This window comes from Centroberyx gerrardi, chromosome 19 (genome assembly GCF_048128805.1).
Source record: "Centroberyx gerrardi isolate f3 chromosome 19, fCenGer3.hap1.cur.20231027, whole genome shotgun sequence".
NCBI classification, from domain to species: Eukaryota; Metazoa; Chordata; class Actinopteri; order Beryciformes; family Berycidae; genus Centroberyx; species Centroberyx gerrardi.
The window spans coordinates 16769379-16783973 of record NC_136015.1 but is presented as its reverse complement, the minus strand read 5'-3'; the positions used below and the strand labels follow the sequence as shown (position 1 = coordinate 16783973).

General features: G+C 41.8%; 1 protein-coding gene across 2 annotated transcripts; it reads right to left on the bottom strand.

Annotated features, from left to right (window-relative positions):
• Window positions 1–510: 510 nt before the first annotated feature.
• Window positions 511–9204, bottom strand: LOC139914704 (phosphatidylinositol 4-phosphate 5-kinase type-1 alpha-like). Of its 2 annotated transcripts, none has more exons than XM_071903079.2 (16): window positions 9053–9204; window positions 8508–8676; window positions 7689–7723; window positions 7399–7485; window positions 6263–6393; window positions 5986–6103; window positions 5525–5677; window positions 4591–4890; window positions 4153–4361; window positions 3874–3957; window positions 3639–3687; window positions 3461–3545; window positions 3191–3364; window positions 2810–3026; window positions 2485–2569; window positions 511–2393 (listed from the first exon to the last, which is right to left on the bottom strand). In XM_071903079.2, exons 2-16 carry the CDS (start codon window positions 8554–8556, stop codon window positions 2388–2390), a joined length of 1782 nt encoding a protein of 593 aa, XP_071759180.1. In that variant the 5' UTR covers window positions 8557–8676; window positions 9053–9204; the 3' UTR covers window positions 511–2387. The 2 variants fall into 2 exon arrangements, with proteins under 2 accessions (XP_071759180.1, XP_078146414.1); XM_078290288.1 differs by having other exon boundaries at window positions 8508–8619.
• Between the last annotated feature and the right edge of the window lie 5391 nt (window positions 9205–14595).

Genomic DNA, 14595 nt, shown 5'->3' with positions numbered 1-14595 from the left:
TGGCTAAAATTTGTAACCACCGAAGAACTGCCAACCTTTTCATTTATTGTAGTCATAATATAATATAAAGTAAAATGTCTATTGTGCAACATAATCACACAAAAGCAACATTTCTGTCTTTTTTCTTTAATAACTTCGGGTACAACTGTGTGAAGACATTACAGCCCCAAAAGAGCATGAGAAAGAAAAATGGGAAATCCATATCCTGTGAAAAGGCATTGCTGTGATTCATATATACAGATTTACACAGATTCATACAGTTCAAAGACAAGTGAATAATAATGTAAGGCAGTGGACAGGAAAATATACAGGAAGATTTTACAGATGTTATACTTAAAAACCAAAAAAAAGTCCGTCTTTCTAGACGAAAGCCCATTACCATTCCCTGTTATTTCATACCATCAATCACAATCAACAAACATTTCTGAAGACATTTCTGAAGAGGAAGACATAATAAATAATAAAATAAATGACGAATAAATATGACTATTTACATACTTGGTTCATAGGCTGAGTGTTTCTTAGTTGTTTCAGAGTTTATACAATATAGCACATACGTTTTCTCTTCAACATTGGGACAGAGCATTGTCTGGCAGTCTGATATAAAATCAACAGTATAAAATAACTCTACATAACATTTACATGATGTATAAAAATGGCCAAATGATGCTGGTTTTGAAACTGTTAGTTCTAAATATTTGATCCAGACCGATTGGTGGATGAAACTTCAGGCTTTCTCTCCTAATTTTTCCAGATGGGGATCAATAAAGTTTCATCTTATCTTAGTTGTCAGAATCATTAAATATAATCTATTGCACAGTCCATTAATTAATGCATACATGTGTGGTGCATACAAATTGTATTGCATAGTTAAACAACTTATCAAAGTGATTCAAATCCTTGATCTGACTCCTTTTATGCTATCTGGCAACAAATTGACGAGCCATGACTATATATATATATATATCTGCATTTTCACATATCAAATTACATAGTAACACTTATGTTAGTGAAAGTGATCTAATTATAAGAATATCCAAATTTAAACACTGCACACCCCCTTTGAGTGCTATAACCAACTGGAATGGCATTGAATCTTAAACCTCAAAACTCCACACCTACTTCTACCAGTTTGAGTTGTAGTAGTTTATAGTTTGACTAGGCACACTGCATTGTCTTTCTACTTTTACACACCAGGCAGCCATCACCATTTGTTGCTAATGAAAGAGAAGGCAACTAGAAGATAGTTCAGGTCAAAAGTAAACAGCCGACACCTCCCCTTGTGGTCCAGTCTCCACAGTCATCTGAGTATCAGTTCTTTGGTCACACTCAACATGCCAGGCTAAATCAGAGTTTCTAACACTAAGGCTGAAACTCATATTAGATCTTACAGTATATAAACATAAACAATAACCTCCACGCAAAACCACTGTCTGACCTGAAGTTGAGAAATAATACTTAGGCTTCACAGTCTCTAAAAGGAGGAAGTACAGCGGCTCTCATTTCAGCTGATAAAAAACAAACCGCAGGCTGAAAACCATTCTTCTTAGAATATACTGTACATTCCTGTCTTTCCAGCATGATTTGCATTCACAGTAAGCTCAGAAGGAGGGAAGCTTACTATGCCTGACTATAGTAAAATACAATTTCTCTGAAAAACAGAAACAAAACAACACACAATTATGTTTAAAAAATGTGTTCCCGATAGTGTAGTATTGTGTTACAGCACCGACTTTTGAATGCCAACAAAAACCATAACGTAGCAGTAATAGCAGTACTGGATGATAGTACAGACAAGCGACATGACACAACATGACTGACGCGACAGCCAAGTGTGAATGAGGACGATCGGCAGCGATTCGATTCACGCAAAAAAAGAGAATCGAATCACAAGAAGGAGACGGACTACAGTCACCTCGGCAGAACTGGGCTAGAATGAAGGAGGCTTGTTCTCAGATAAGGCAAAGTCTTCATGCTTCATTCTGTACCTACTGTTGGCTTGCTTAAGTACATCAGTACCAACAGCAGTTTTTGGTTGTGCAGGTCCTGACAAGCATACCTCTGAGATGAATAACCGCAGCATTAATGTACCCGCTTACTATTAGTCAACAAGTCAGAAAGCAAAGACACCCACATATATGCTCATATCATATTGTAATCCAGTCCAAGGCTTGGAAATTTAAAAATCAAAGTAGTCATTATCATCGGAATTTGGAAGTATGGTCTCCGATTTTATTTCTCACTTGGTCTCTCAGATACCGTATGTTTCTATTATTTTTCTTCCATTTCTTGTACCCTGAATCGCACCGAGGCAGGTCCACGCACATACCATCTTCCAAGTTTCTTTTCTCATTGTTCATTTGAGTCCATTTCTCTTTCCGTCATGTCTACACCTGAAAAATCAAAGCAATGAAGGGGATTAGATAATCATTCCGCATGAAGAAAAAAAAATGTCTGCCTTAGAAATTCAAGTTAACAACTTACAGAACATTTGCTTGTGTGAGGAACCAAGTCACTGAGTGAGATTGCATCAGCTCCGATACTTTCTTCAAGAGGCCCACACTCAACTCTGCAAACAACACAGGGGAATTGTGAGAGTGACCTGAACTAGCAGCATACAATGAGGAACACTGGTTTTGTATGCATGTGAAAGAATAATTTCCAAAACACCAAATCAAACATTTTGGAGAAGAAACATTACCATAAGTTCATCATTAAGTATCTCTATCTAAACAGAGGAGCCAGTCTCTAAATGTGCTATAATTTTGTAAACCAAGGACTTCTCCGTATGTGTAGTTTTCCCTCTTACCTCCTGGGGGTGCTGGACTCCTGGTCTGTGCTGGATGACCTGTGCACTTCTACTCCCACTGACTTGCGGGTGTCAAGAGAAAGAGGAGAAGGCTGATTCGTGGGAGGAAGCCCAGAGCTTCCAAAGGAGGCGGAGAAAGTGGTTTCAGCAGTGTTACCAGAGAAGTCATTGTGCATTGAGGTCTTTGGGAGTAGGTCAGGGCGACCTGACTGCAGGACTGAGTGGAAAGGAGGGGGGAAAAACTGTAAATAATGTGTTTTGAAAAAGGGGAACATCACATGCTGGTACATGCTTAACAACTTAATCTGTACTGTGATATCAATCAACTTTGTTCCCAGCACTCAGTTTAAAACCTCCCCTTCTCCCATTTCCAGTTCTTACCGTTGTCTCCCTCCGTATCTGTTTTGGACTCGGTGCTTATGTTACGTTGGACTACATGCTGTTGGCTGCTGGTGCTGGTTTGGGTCATTAGAAAAGGCCCAGAGCCTGCCGTGTTGCCCTTTCTCAGCGCACCATGGGCCACCGCACGGCCCTTCTTAGACGGAGAGGTCTTCACTGGAGACAAGAGGAAAAAAGTTCCGATCAAGAAGCCACAAAGAGAGGCTGATATTATGCATTCATGCCCATGCACACATGTACGTATGTCCTTACGTGAGAGCTTCCTGAAGACTGTATTGCACATGAACTTCTGAAACCGATCCGCGTAGAAACCCGGTCTGTGTACTGATACAGTATCCTGGAAGGAGAGGGATGATTCCAGGTTTACATGGATTTCTTTCCCGTTTATATACAACAAAGATTGATGCAGACAGGTGGAAGAACTACTTACCCCATCGTGGACCAGAGCTTTCCAAGAGTGTTCAAGCATCTTGGTAAATCTAAAACACAAAACATGGAGCCTGGGTTACCTATAGAAGTTACTTGTAGGGGTCCAAGTATTTGATTTCACATAACTCATACATTTGCAGCAGAAACATTAAATACACATACAATTTGCAGTTTTCACTATGGCTTTTACAGAACTAAGAGAAACAGAGAGCCAAAGATGTGCAAGTATTGTTTACCTATAGGACTGCAGAATGTCAATGATGCCAATGTACACCAGCAGCCTCTCGCCTTTAGAGTTTCTTGCTGGGATTCCTCCCATTCTGCAGGAAGAATAGCAAAGAAAACAGATAAGTTTAGCACACTGGCATCCCTCTCATAATGTGTAAACATTTCAGCAGCCATGCCAAAGAATAAAACCCACACCCACTGTAGCTGTAAGTAATCTTATTACAGTTTGTCTAGGGAACTTGTCTCTTACATGACCCTTCTACGGTCACAGAAATACTGCCACTCACTGGTCCTCTGTATCCAGGGATCCCTTGCCCCCCGCCTCTCCCTGGATGGCCTCTATAGCGGTACTGTACAAGGACTTCTGGCCTTGTGGCCTCCTTTGGTCCAGACCTCCTGCCACTGCCTCTTCGCTGGCCCGCTCTCGAAAGGCCTGGTCTACATTGTGGATCCCCACCAGAAGGCTATAGTCCATAATCTTAAAGCTCTGCAACAGCTGAATGGAAAACAAAGCACAAACAAAACACTGTGAATAAAAAGAGTGAATGAACAGCTCAGAGAAGACAGATGAATTAGAGAAAAAAAATGTTTGCCGCTCATTTTTTTTGCAAATAGACTGTGTGTTTAAGCCAATTCTTTGCTAAGAAAATCTACATTGAATTCTGTTAACTTGTGTTTGTAGTGCCACGTTTAGACAGACAGACACATTTCTCTGTGGTTCTCACCAGGCAGTCTCTCTGTATGGTCTTGCTAAGAGCACTGTACTTGTCAGCCTCCAGCAGCAGGCCATCAGGCATGTCCTGTATGAAATCCAGGTCCTTGTATGTGGGCACGGCCTTGTCCCTCTCCTTGGCTGAGGCCCGTCGCTTATAGGTGGAGCCCTTCAGATCATACTTGAGGTGCATTCGTACAGCGCAAGGGAGCAGATTGTTCATGACTACAATACGGATGTTCTTCCCCCCTGCCTGGACACAGTAGAGTCCATAAAACTTTGGTAATAAGGTCCGCTTGTTCTGGTTCAGGTTCTGGAGCAGAGTAGAGAGGAAGGAGGAAGGTCAGAAGAATTCAGGATAATTGTGCAGAAAGTGAAATGAGTGGTTGACCAAAATAATATATATAAAAAAGTTCACATTACAATCAAGGAAACACTAAACATGTCGTCCCCCAATGATGCAGTCAGTAACAAAAATGTTTTTGTTTTTTTTTAACATCTAATTGTAGCACCCCCCTTGGGCCAGTCACTGTGATTTTTATAATGCCAGAAAACAATGGTGAGATACATGATTTCCCCAATTTTTGTCAAAATCCAATCAGTGGTGTCTTAGATGTTGGGTGTGAGACATACAAATGTTTAATGTAGCACCCCCTCTTGGACTAATCAGTCTAGTTTTGAATGAATCTATTCTATTATATTTGGAATATGCTATCACACGGAAAAGGGGTTTAGATACATTTATAGAATAGATTCAATCACTTCCCAGGCTTCATCAAAACACGATCAGTGGTGTCTGATGTCGCATGTGACAGACAGATGGATGAACAAAAGAACAGACAGATACCAATCCATAGCCGCCCAATAGTTTCACCTTGGGGGAAAATCACAAACACATTTATCCTGCAGACACCATTTTGTACCTACAGCCACTCATCTCGTCTTACCATGAAGTAACCAGGAAGTAATTTCTGCAAAAACTCGGCCTCTTTGTGCTGCACCGTCTTAATGATGAACTCATCATCACTGGAGACGTAGAAGAGAGATCCGCTGGCCCCAGAGTTTGACAGCTCAATCAGCGACTCGTTACACAGAGAATACTGCAAGCAATTAAGATCACAGCGGCGAGTTCAGACATGCGATAACAAAACCAAACCAGAGACTAGTATTACACCATAGGCTTGCGTAATTAAAAACAGGAAATATCGGGGTCAGCACCTCCTATGTAGTGCTTCTCACTTCTCTATTTTCATTCTTTGGACATTTCCTTGTCACATTAACAGATCATCACTTTCTTCTTACAGTTTACTGTTCCCACTTCTTCAGAACACTTTACTGTTCTACTATCTTTCTTTGCATTATTTTCTTTCTACAACAGATTCAGATTCAGAATAAACAGAGGAAATACCAGGTAGTCATCAGGCCGGATGCCAAACATCTCCCTGAAGTAGCGAAAGGCCATTGGAGCGTACGTCTTGAACCTGAAGTCACTGTAGTGGTGACCTGGAGTCAGGTTACTGCCCTCACTGTCAGAAAGGACAGAGAACAGACAAAGGAAAGAGACACATACAGGGGGGGTTTAAGTCATTTTTGGTGTAGTACAGATCATACATCCAGGCGGAGAAAATTAAACATCCTACTGATCATCTTTACAGCTGATGTTTACTGTATTATTAAAGACTCACCTGGGAAAGAAGATGCTTTCCACCACTTCAAAGTCCTGCATCAGTACGTCTCTCTCAGGTTTCTGGCTCAGGCTGCCCACAGTGTGGGTGATACCTAACTGGATGGCACCTTTCAGGGCTGAAGAGGTTGTCTTGAGGAGAGAGACATCAGAGAAAGAAAAATAACCATGGTATCCCTCAGTGAGGGGAGGGATGAAAAGAAGGACAAAATACCATAGTGTGAAAATATTTACATATCTATGCAAATATCAGCACTACCCAGTTTGTCTTTGGTAGATAAATCAATAAGGGTCACCTGCCACACCAGCTTGTAACTTTTTGAGGCAGGAACATTTGGTAACATACGTGTCAAAATGATCACATTTAATTTGAATTCTGTTGCACTTCAAGATTAATTACAAACTTTAAGTTTGTGAGTGAGCAAGGTTTAAATTAACACCCAGTACCCGATTCTATACACAAAATAGCATTGGAAAGGGTTAGGGTGACGCACTTCTATGAGAAATGTATATCTAATTATTGTGGCCCGTAAAAAAAATATTCTTGGCAGGTGATTTCTGTAGTTTACCAGTCCCTGGCAGATGAGCCAAGAAGTTAATTTCGGACACTGGCACTACAGATCCAACAATCTTGAATGAGCAATCCCGATAAGTTTTATCACAGGACTCTGACCGTTTATAGCAGCTAATATGGCCATGCTCAGCACAAACACATCAAGAAATAAACAAAACCAGAAAAAGGTTTGTTTGTTCAGTAATTGTCAATAAAAAGAAAAAACTAGAAGGGCACTCGGAGAGCGCAGACCTCCGCCAAGGTTCGTGCTATTATTGTTTATTCGTGAGTCGGATCTGGATCCGCTCCAAAATTTAATGGGTTCTTCCTTGGCCCATGCTACACCCTTCCACGAAGTTTCATGAAAATCGGGCCAGTAGTTTTTCCGTAATCCTGCTAACAGACAAACAAACAGACAAACAAACAAACGGCACCGAAAACATAACCTCCTTGGCAGATGTAAAAATCAGATTTCAGAGTTTGCACTGCACAGTTTTCCCTATGGGCTTTCAACACAGTAGACGTTTTTCATAAGCTTAAGATGAGTATAAATGTGTTTCATTCAATGATGAGTGATCTCCCACCTTCTTGTATGTGGTCTCCCCAGTGGGATCAATTCCACGATGGCCAATAGTTTTTTTCATGTTCTGAGATGAACTAGTGCCTAGACCCTGTCAGCAGAAGTACAGCAGGAGAGAGAATTACTTGGAGAAATGACTCATCACATGTGTACAGCAAAAAGTGATATTGTCACAGCACAAAGAGGAAGGAACAAAAAAAAAATCCTAACTGTCAAGATAACCACAAAGTGTATTTCCTAACAAACACAGAACTAGATTACACAAATCCTCCAAGCCATTCTGTTGTTTCTCACCTCTGAAGAAGCAATTTTCCGAGCCCCAGCTGAATCTGTGGAATAAGAATGAGAAGGGGAACAAAACATACAGGTTATACGGGATGGAAATATACTGGAAGGCAGAGAGTCTTCATCAAACAAATGGAAATAACACAGTGCATGCATTAATATCAGCTGAGAAAGAGAACAAAAACAGCTTGAAAAGAGATGGCTTCCGTCATTTGCTCATGTTGAAATCAGAGAGTGCAGCTGGGCTTTCATACAAGCATGCAGACACACCTCATCCAGTACCTCTGTGAGAAGAGAGTCTCCTCCAGAACTGACTCTGCAGGTCTTTATGGTAGCATGGGAGGGATTAGATAAGCATGCTATTACTATTAGAGCGTGTTCATATAAGGCCAATGAATCTCCTAATTGGGACTAAGGCTGCTGGTGCCCGGTAGGTTAGGCTATGTAGGATAGGTAGGATATTTTGCTAAAATTTGCTACTATGTGTCTTATGCTCTATCCTGCTTCCTTGTGCTTGTCTTACTTGACTCTGTTCTATGGTTGATTGTGGATCAGTTAGATCTAGTTAGGCTCATTCTCTGTAAAGTCCTTTGAGACATGCTATATAAATAAACAAACTTGAACTTATAACTATTAGTGACCCCAGACGCCCTGAGTCAATATGTGACCTAAATAGTTCATTCTTGTCTCTTAAACACATGAATGAACTATCTCTTTATCAGTGAGAGATAGCGTGTGATGGTGGAATGGTGTGTGATAACAAGCTTTAACTTTTCAGTTTACTACTGGTGTACTGTACGTGCACGGTGCGGTGGTGCGTTTACTTACTGCCGACAGCGCCCGGCGGCCCTGGCGGCTCTGCTGCGGCTGTGGCCATCCTGAACCTCAACTCAGACGGGTTTAATGATGGGGGTCTGCCCGGGGCCTGGCAGGCTGACTCCTGGACATCAAACTATGTCAAGTTTCCCGGTGTGAGCAACAAAAGCTACTGGACGACCTGTGTAAACAAAAAGAGGCTTACAAATAGCAAACAGTCTAGTCGATTTCATGCTATATTGATAACAGCCACGTTGGCTGGCTGATGTGATGGAGGGGCTTGCCAGTTGTGCCATTAAGTTAGCTTAACTCCTTTGACGGTTAACGTCTCTACAGAGTTATGAGTTTTCTATATTAACGTTACATATCGATTGAACAAATGGTAACCAGGCATTCTTTAAACACTTCTTGATATAATAGCTACCGAGCTGGCACAGCCGCGACATTTAGCAAAACAAAGCCGAGCTAACTCTGCCTTAACTTGGCTAACTAACCTAGCTAACGTTAGTTTAGCCGCGTGACTAACAACAACACAACCAAACAACCAGTGGACTCACTAGCAGGGCGTCTTCTCACATTGTTGTTTTTTTGTTATAGTAGGCAGTTTCCCCCGGTGTTGCAGAGGTGGTGTACCGGCATTCAGAGCAAGTTAAACTTCAGGGCCAACAAACAAAAATGTTCTTTCTTCTCTTCTGTGTTGGTCTCTCCTCTGCTGAACTAACAAACAGGGAAGTGCAGAGCGGAAGCAGCTGGAGTCTCATCCTCCTGCAGCTGGTGGTGCTAGAGTCACCGCAGCTTACTGTAAAGACCCTTGGACTGTAAGACTTATTCATTTGAATATCATGTAACTTAGTGTTAAGTTGTTTCCAAAGAGCTGGTAGATGTGATTTTAGTGGTTGGGTACTATGCCGCACACATTCCCATCAGAACATCAACTTTATTATCACAGAATCGGTAAACCAAATATCGTCACACACCCAAGTTTTGAAACAAACAGTGACCTCTGGTGGAGACATTTTTCATTACATGTGTGCAGGACTGAAGAGCGAAAAAAAAAGAGGACACACGTGAGATTTTTTTCCCCCAACATCTTTATTTTTCTGACAAAGAATATGAAGTCTAAAAACTGCCATTTGAAGTTAAACACTGCGGGTAAAACTGAGTTGTGAAATGAACATTGCAAACAAAGTGTGATTAAAACTGTTACTTCTTGTTGTGACAAAGCTGAGTTAAAATATGGAGTTGTCTATATAAAAAATGACTTGTCCTTCCACAGCATAATGGTCCAGATCAGCATGCCCTGTCCTCTTCAGAAAGACCTAGGGCAAAGACCTGCAGGTACAATTTATAGCATCATTAGTTCATCAATATCTTACACTTTTTATAGGTTTATTTCTTTGTCTAACAGAGGCTGTGGACATATTAACTCCCCCAGAGTTAGCAAAATTATAATTTTCATCTGTAGAATTCTATACATTACTGCTTCTTTTTTCTGCTTTTTTTTTTAGATCACATTTAGAGTTCCTTATTCTACTCACCTTTAGCAAGCATTTGGGTTGAAGGTAAAGCCTGGCTCCTGAGGCAGTGGAGGGGCTGTGTAGCCTGGTGTTGGGTTATAGAAGGGGTTTGGCAGCTCACTGTTGAAGCACGTCCATCGCCCCTCTCCCCTCTCTGCGCAACACTCGTACGGGACAGTCATGGTGGCATATTCCTCCACACAGAACTGGGAAAGGGCTTGTTTCCACTGCAAGAAAAAGTCACACAAAGCCAGAGAGCTGTATTTTCTCTCTCTCCACCCCTCTCTCTCTCTCTCTCTCTCTCTCTCTCTCACACACACACACACGCGCACACACACCAACACACACACAGACTCACAGCTTGCTGGGTGCAGCAGAGGATCTGGTTGCTCTGTGCAGTTTGTCCACCGCAGCACACACTGTACCACGACTCCAGGCAGTTGATGGCGTTTCCACGGCGGCGGAAGTGACTGGCACCGGAGGCGGGGAAGAAGCTGGCTGGGTATCTGGGACGACCGAGACCGTGATGGCATATGGCAGCAAGATTGTCAGCAGTGGGGCAGGCAGGGGGGAAAGGGACATCAGGCTCATTCAGAGAGTTCCTTTGGGTCTCTGAGAAAATAGAACGTAAAGTAACACAGAGGGTAACTGCATTAAAATAAGAAGAAACTGTATGAACACAACTGAATAGTGACAGTTTGAAGAGTACATATAATTGTTAAAAGACACCAAAACATAGGACAAAATACCTCCAAATTTGGTTCCATCAAGAGTCAGCAGTGCAAGTATCCAAAAGCCTGTGATGCCTCCGATCAAAATCATAACTGTATTATGATGTGGTTTGAATTGGAATTTAAAAAAAAAAAGACAGGTTTCTCTCCAACAAGTTCATCAAAGATATTTTGACTGAATCCTCAGCCTGCTTATATTGAACAGGGCTAGGGGAGTGAGTCTGTGGGCGTGCGATGCTTGGAAGTGAGGGGGGGATCCAGGGGTGGAAGAGGTGAGCGTGGGGGGGGGGGGACATGATGTTAGGAACTGTCAAGATCAACACAAAGTGGAAATCCACTTATGTATGCAAGTTGCTCCTGTCCCAAGGTCAGGCTGCCAGTCTGTGTTCGCTGGACAGATCGTTAGTCAATGTTGATGTTGAAACATTTTCTGTAGAAAAGAACTCCAGTTTCCATTTCTTGCTTTGCCATTTGGAATGTACAATCAACACATACAGGACAAACATGAATAAACTAAAATATGACAAATACACTATAATAGAAAATGCAATTAAAGGACATTTATGTAAAAAAAAAAAAATCTTAAGTTTATCTTCAAGTGAGTCAGAAAAGCTTTGCTGACTAGATAAAGCGGAGAGAGAAACATGGCAAAGAATGTCATGTTTAGCAAAGCACTCCGCTCCCCTTCCCAAAACTCACCACAGCTGATACTCCCTCCATCCTTGTTTCCAAAACCTTGTCTGAGTTGACCTGTTGTTATCTAAGGATGGTTTACACTCACCAAAAATACTGAACATCTCGTCTCACGTGAACAGTTTTGGTGTTTTGACTTGCTACATGCACGTGCAATGAAGGATGCTCTCACTGAAACTCAGTAAAATCTTCTAATCAGTTGGAGTCCCTTTCACCTCCTGAAATTCAAACAATTCTCTCACAATTATTTTAGCTGTCTGTATTGTACAGTTAGAGAGGTGCTGATTGATTGCAATCACCACCTTTTTTTCCAGCCGGTATTAGGAGCATATTCATCTCCGTTAATGATACAATATTCATTTATCTCAATAACAACAATAACTGTCCTTCAGTCTTTGATTTGTTTTTTGTGTTTCAGGTTGTTATTGGGGTGTGACTCGAGATATGGCTATTCACCACCCTTAACTTGAACAATGTTATCACCAATGACTCAAGCTGGATTTGTTCCCCTATCATTTCTGCTATAACCAAATTATAACATTTTGTACTTCAACACCATAGATAGATTAGCCATCAAAGCCAGATGGAAATTTGACCCCTACCTGTGAATGTTTTATATTTGGATGGGAATGCTGATGCCATAGCTATACTTAATGATAAAAAATCACCAAAACCTGTTCCATATACCACATACCTAAGTCTATGATACTATATTAATGGCATTCAATTTTAACATTTGAACATAAACTTCACATTTAAATGAAACTTTTGAAAAGTTGTCACTCAACAGCGAACTGAGCCTGGCGTTACACAACCCACCCACATTTATCAAAGATTGCCAACATCCAAAGACAAATTTTTGCCATGTGAATAGGTGGAACCTGAGCTGGCATCCATGCAGGCAGCGTGACACCTTTTCCCTGATTGGCTTCTGCTTTATCACCAAGCCAAATAAAAGGCCATCGATCTACAAGCCCTTTATCCAGATTCCTGGCTTTCTGGTTCAGGTAAGACTGATTTACGAACTCTAAATCTTTCGATTGTTTTGATTTTGCTTGAAAGATTGATATCCTGAACAGATCTCTAAAAATGTCTTTGAATGGCAGATCGGACTGATATAGCTTGGGTGCATAACCATTATTTCAATTAATTACAGCTTTGGGGCAAGTTTGTGCACCTCATTTAACTTTAACTTAAGATGTGGTTTATCACCGTATTTCTTAAACTCACAGCACAGAACAGGTTCTGGTCCCTGAGCTAGTTAACTGACATAGATATAGGCTGTTTTCCAATATTTCAAGAACTTTGAGAGTTAGACAAAGACAAACAAGACAAGCTGTTTATTGGTCCCCAAGACTAGTACTTGTTATAAACAACATTAATATTGGTTAAACATTATGCATCTTCTGTGTTTTCCAAATTACCAATGTGTGTGTGTGTTTTAATTAATATTGGTAATATGTTTTCATTGTTTTTAGGGGTAAAAATGAAAGGCCTAACGCACTGTTTTGCAGTTTTACTGCTTCTCGGTAAGTCACGATAGGATTTTAAGCTTTTGTGTTTTCCTGACAAAGATATATAATTGCATAATAGACAAAGCAACTAATGATAATCAAGTCCTGAATAACAAGAGCCTTGCACTTCATGAACACTGCACCAGTCAGAGCTGCCACTCAATTCTCAGCATGTCAGGACACAATTTGGTACTGTACAGCTCAATGGTTTGATCAAGGATGCTGACTGGGAGCCATCCATGCTAAAAATGTATGCACTCATGGTATAATAAGGCACTTTGCATAAAAGCATCCAAAAGTTATATTGCTATGTTACAGTTTTCAGAAGGCTACACTTTCACGTTAAAACTTTGGTGGCTATCATAAGCACATTTTGTTGCATCAAAAATGGCTAACAGATGATTTTTACCTGCATCTTAACCTTTTGGATGTTGAATGAAGTTTTCATATCCAACTATTCATCCTTCTGCTTTTTGTAGGACTCTGCTCTGCTGTGCCAGCAGGGAGAGAGTTTGCCACATCTTTCATGCAAAACATGGCGGGTGACACTAAGAATACTCGTTTCATGGTCGAAGTCTCGGCTCTGCCCACTTCACAAGGCAGCACCAAGGTGAAGGTGACTGCTGTGGGTCAGGTCTACGAGAAGGAAGTCGAACCCGGTAAAGGTGTATCCTTCAAACTGCCTGACAGCGTGGAGATGAGGGGCAGTAAAAAATTTCGTCAGACTGTCCTGATTGAGGCTAGCCAAGACGTCACTGTGTTGTCCCTCAACTACAAGAAAGACACGGCAGACACCTCTGTGGTTTACCCAGTGATGGACTGGGGCACCGAGTACTACATATTCACCCCCTCCAGCTCCATGCAGGGCACCTTTAAAGAATTTTCCATCACCAACCACAAGAATCGCAACTCAGTCGAGGTTTTCCTGAAAGGCTCTGCCAAATTCCAGGGGAATTACTACAAGTCAGGGAGCAAGCTGACCATAAAGCTCGAGGCCTTTGAGAATGTTCAGTTTCAGAGTCAAGATATCCTAAGTGGTACCAAAGTAGTGTCGCAGCTTCCCGTCGCCGTCTCCTCGGGACACAGCTGTGCTGAGAAGTACACGGCCTGCAACCACGTCTACGAGCAGCTTCTTCCTGTGAAAAGCTGGGGGAAGGAGTTCATCATCGCACCCCTGCCTTATCATTACGTCTGGGGAACGCATGACAGTGTTTACGTCCAAGCATCCCAGTCCACCAAAGTCACCATGAATGTAAATGGCAAGGTCCAGAATTTCCCTATGTTCGCCGGACAAACAATCGAGCTCTACTCTGAATGGCCAAACCCTATGTATTTGACATCTGACAAGGGCATCCAGGTCCTGTTTGAGTTCAACGGGGGTCCTGAGTATGGGCAACAGTATTTTGATCCCTTCCTGATGACCATCCTGCCCACAAATCAGTTCGGCATCTCCTACTCCCTGGAGGGACAGGGAGACTTTACCAACGCCATCATACTTGTGGCTCACAGCAATGACCTGGACGGTTTGAAACTAGACGCGAATCCCCTGCCTGCTGACGTCCAGTGGCGCAAAGTAGATGGGACTGACTACTCCTGGGCTGAGTTCTATTATGGCACTGGAGCAAGTTTCAATCAGTTATCTCAC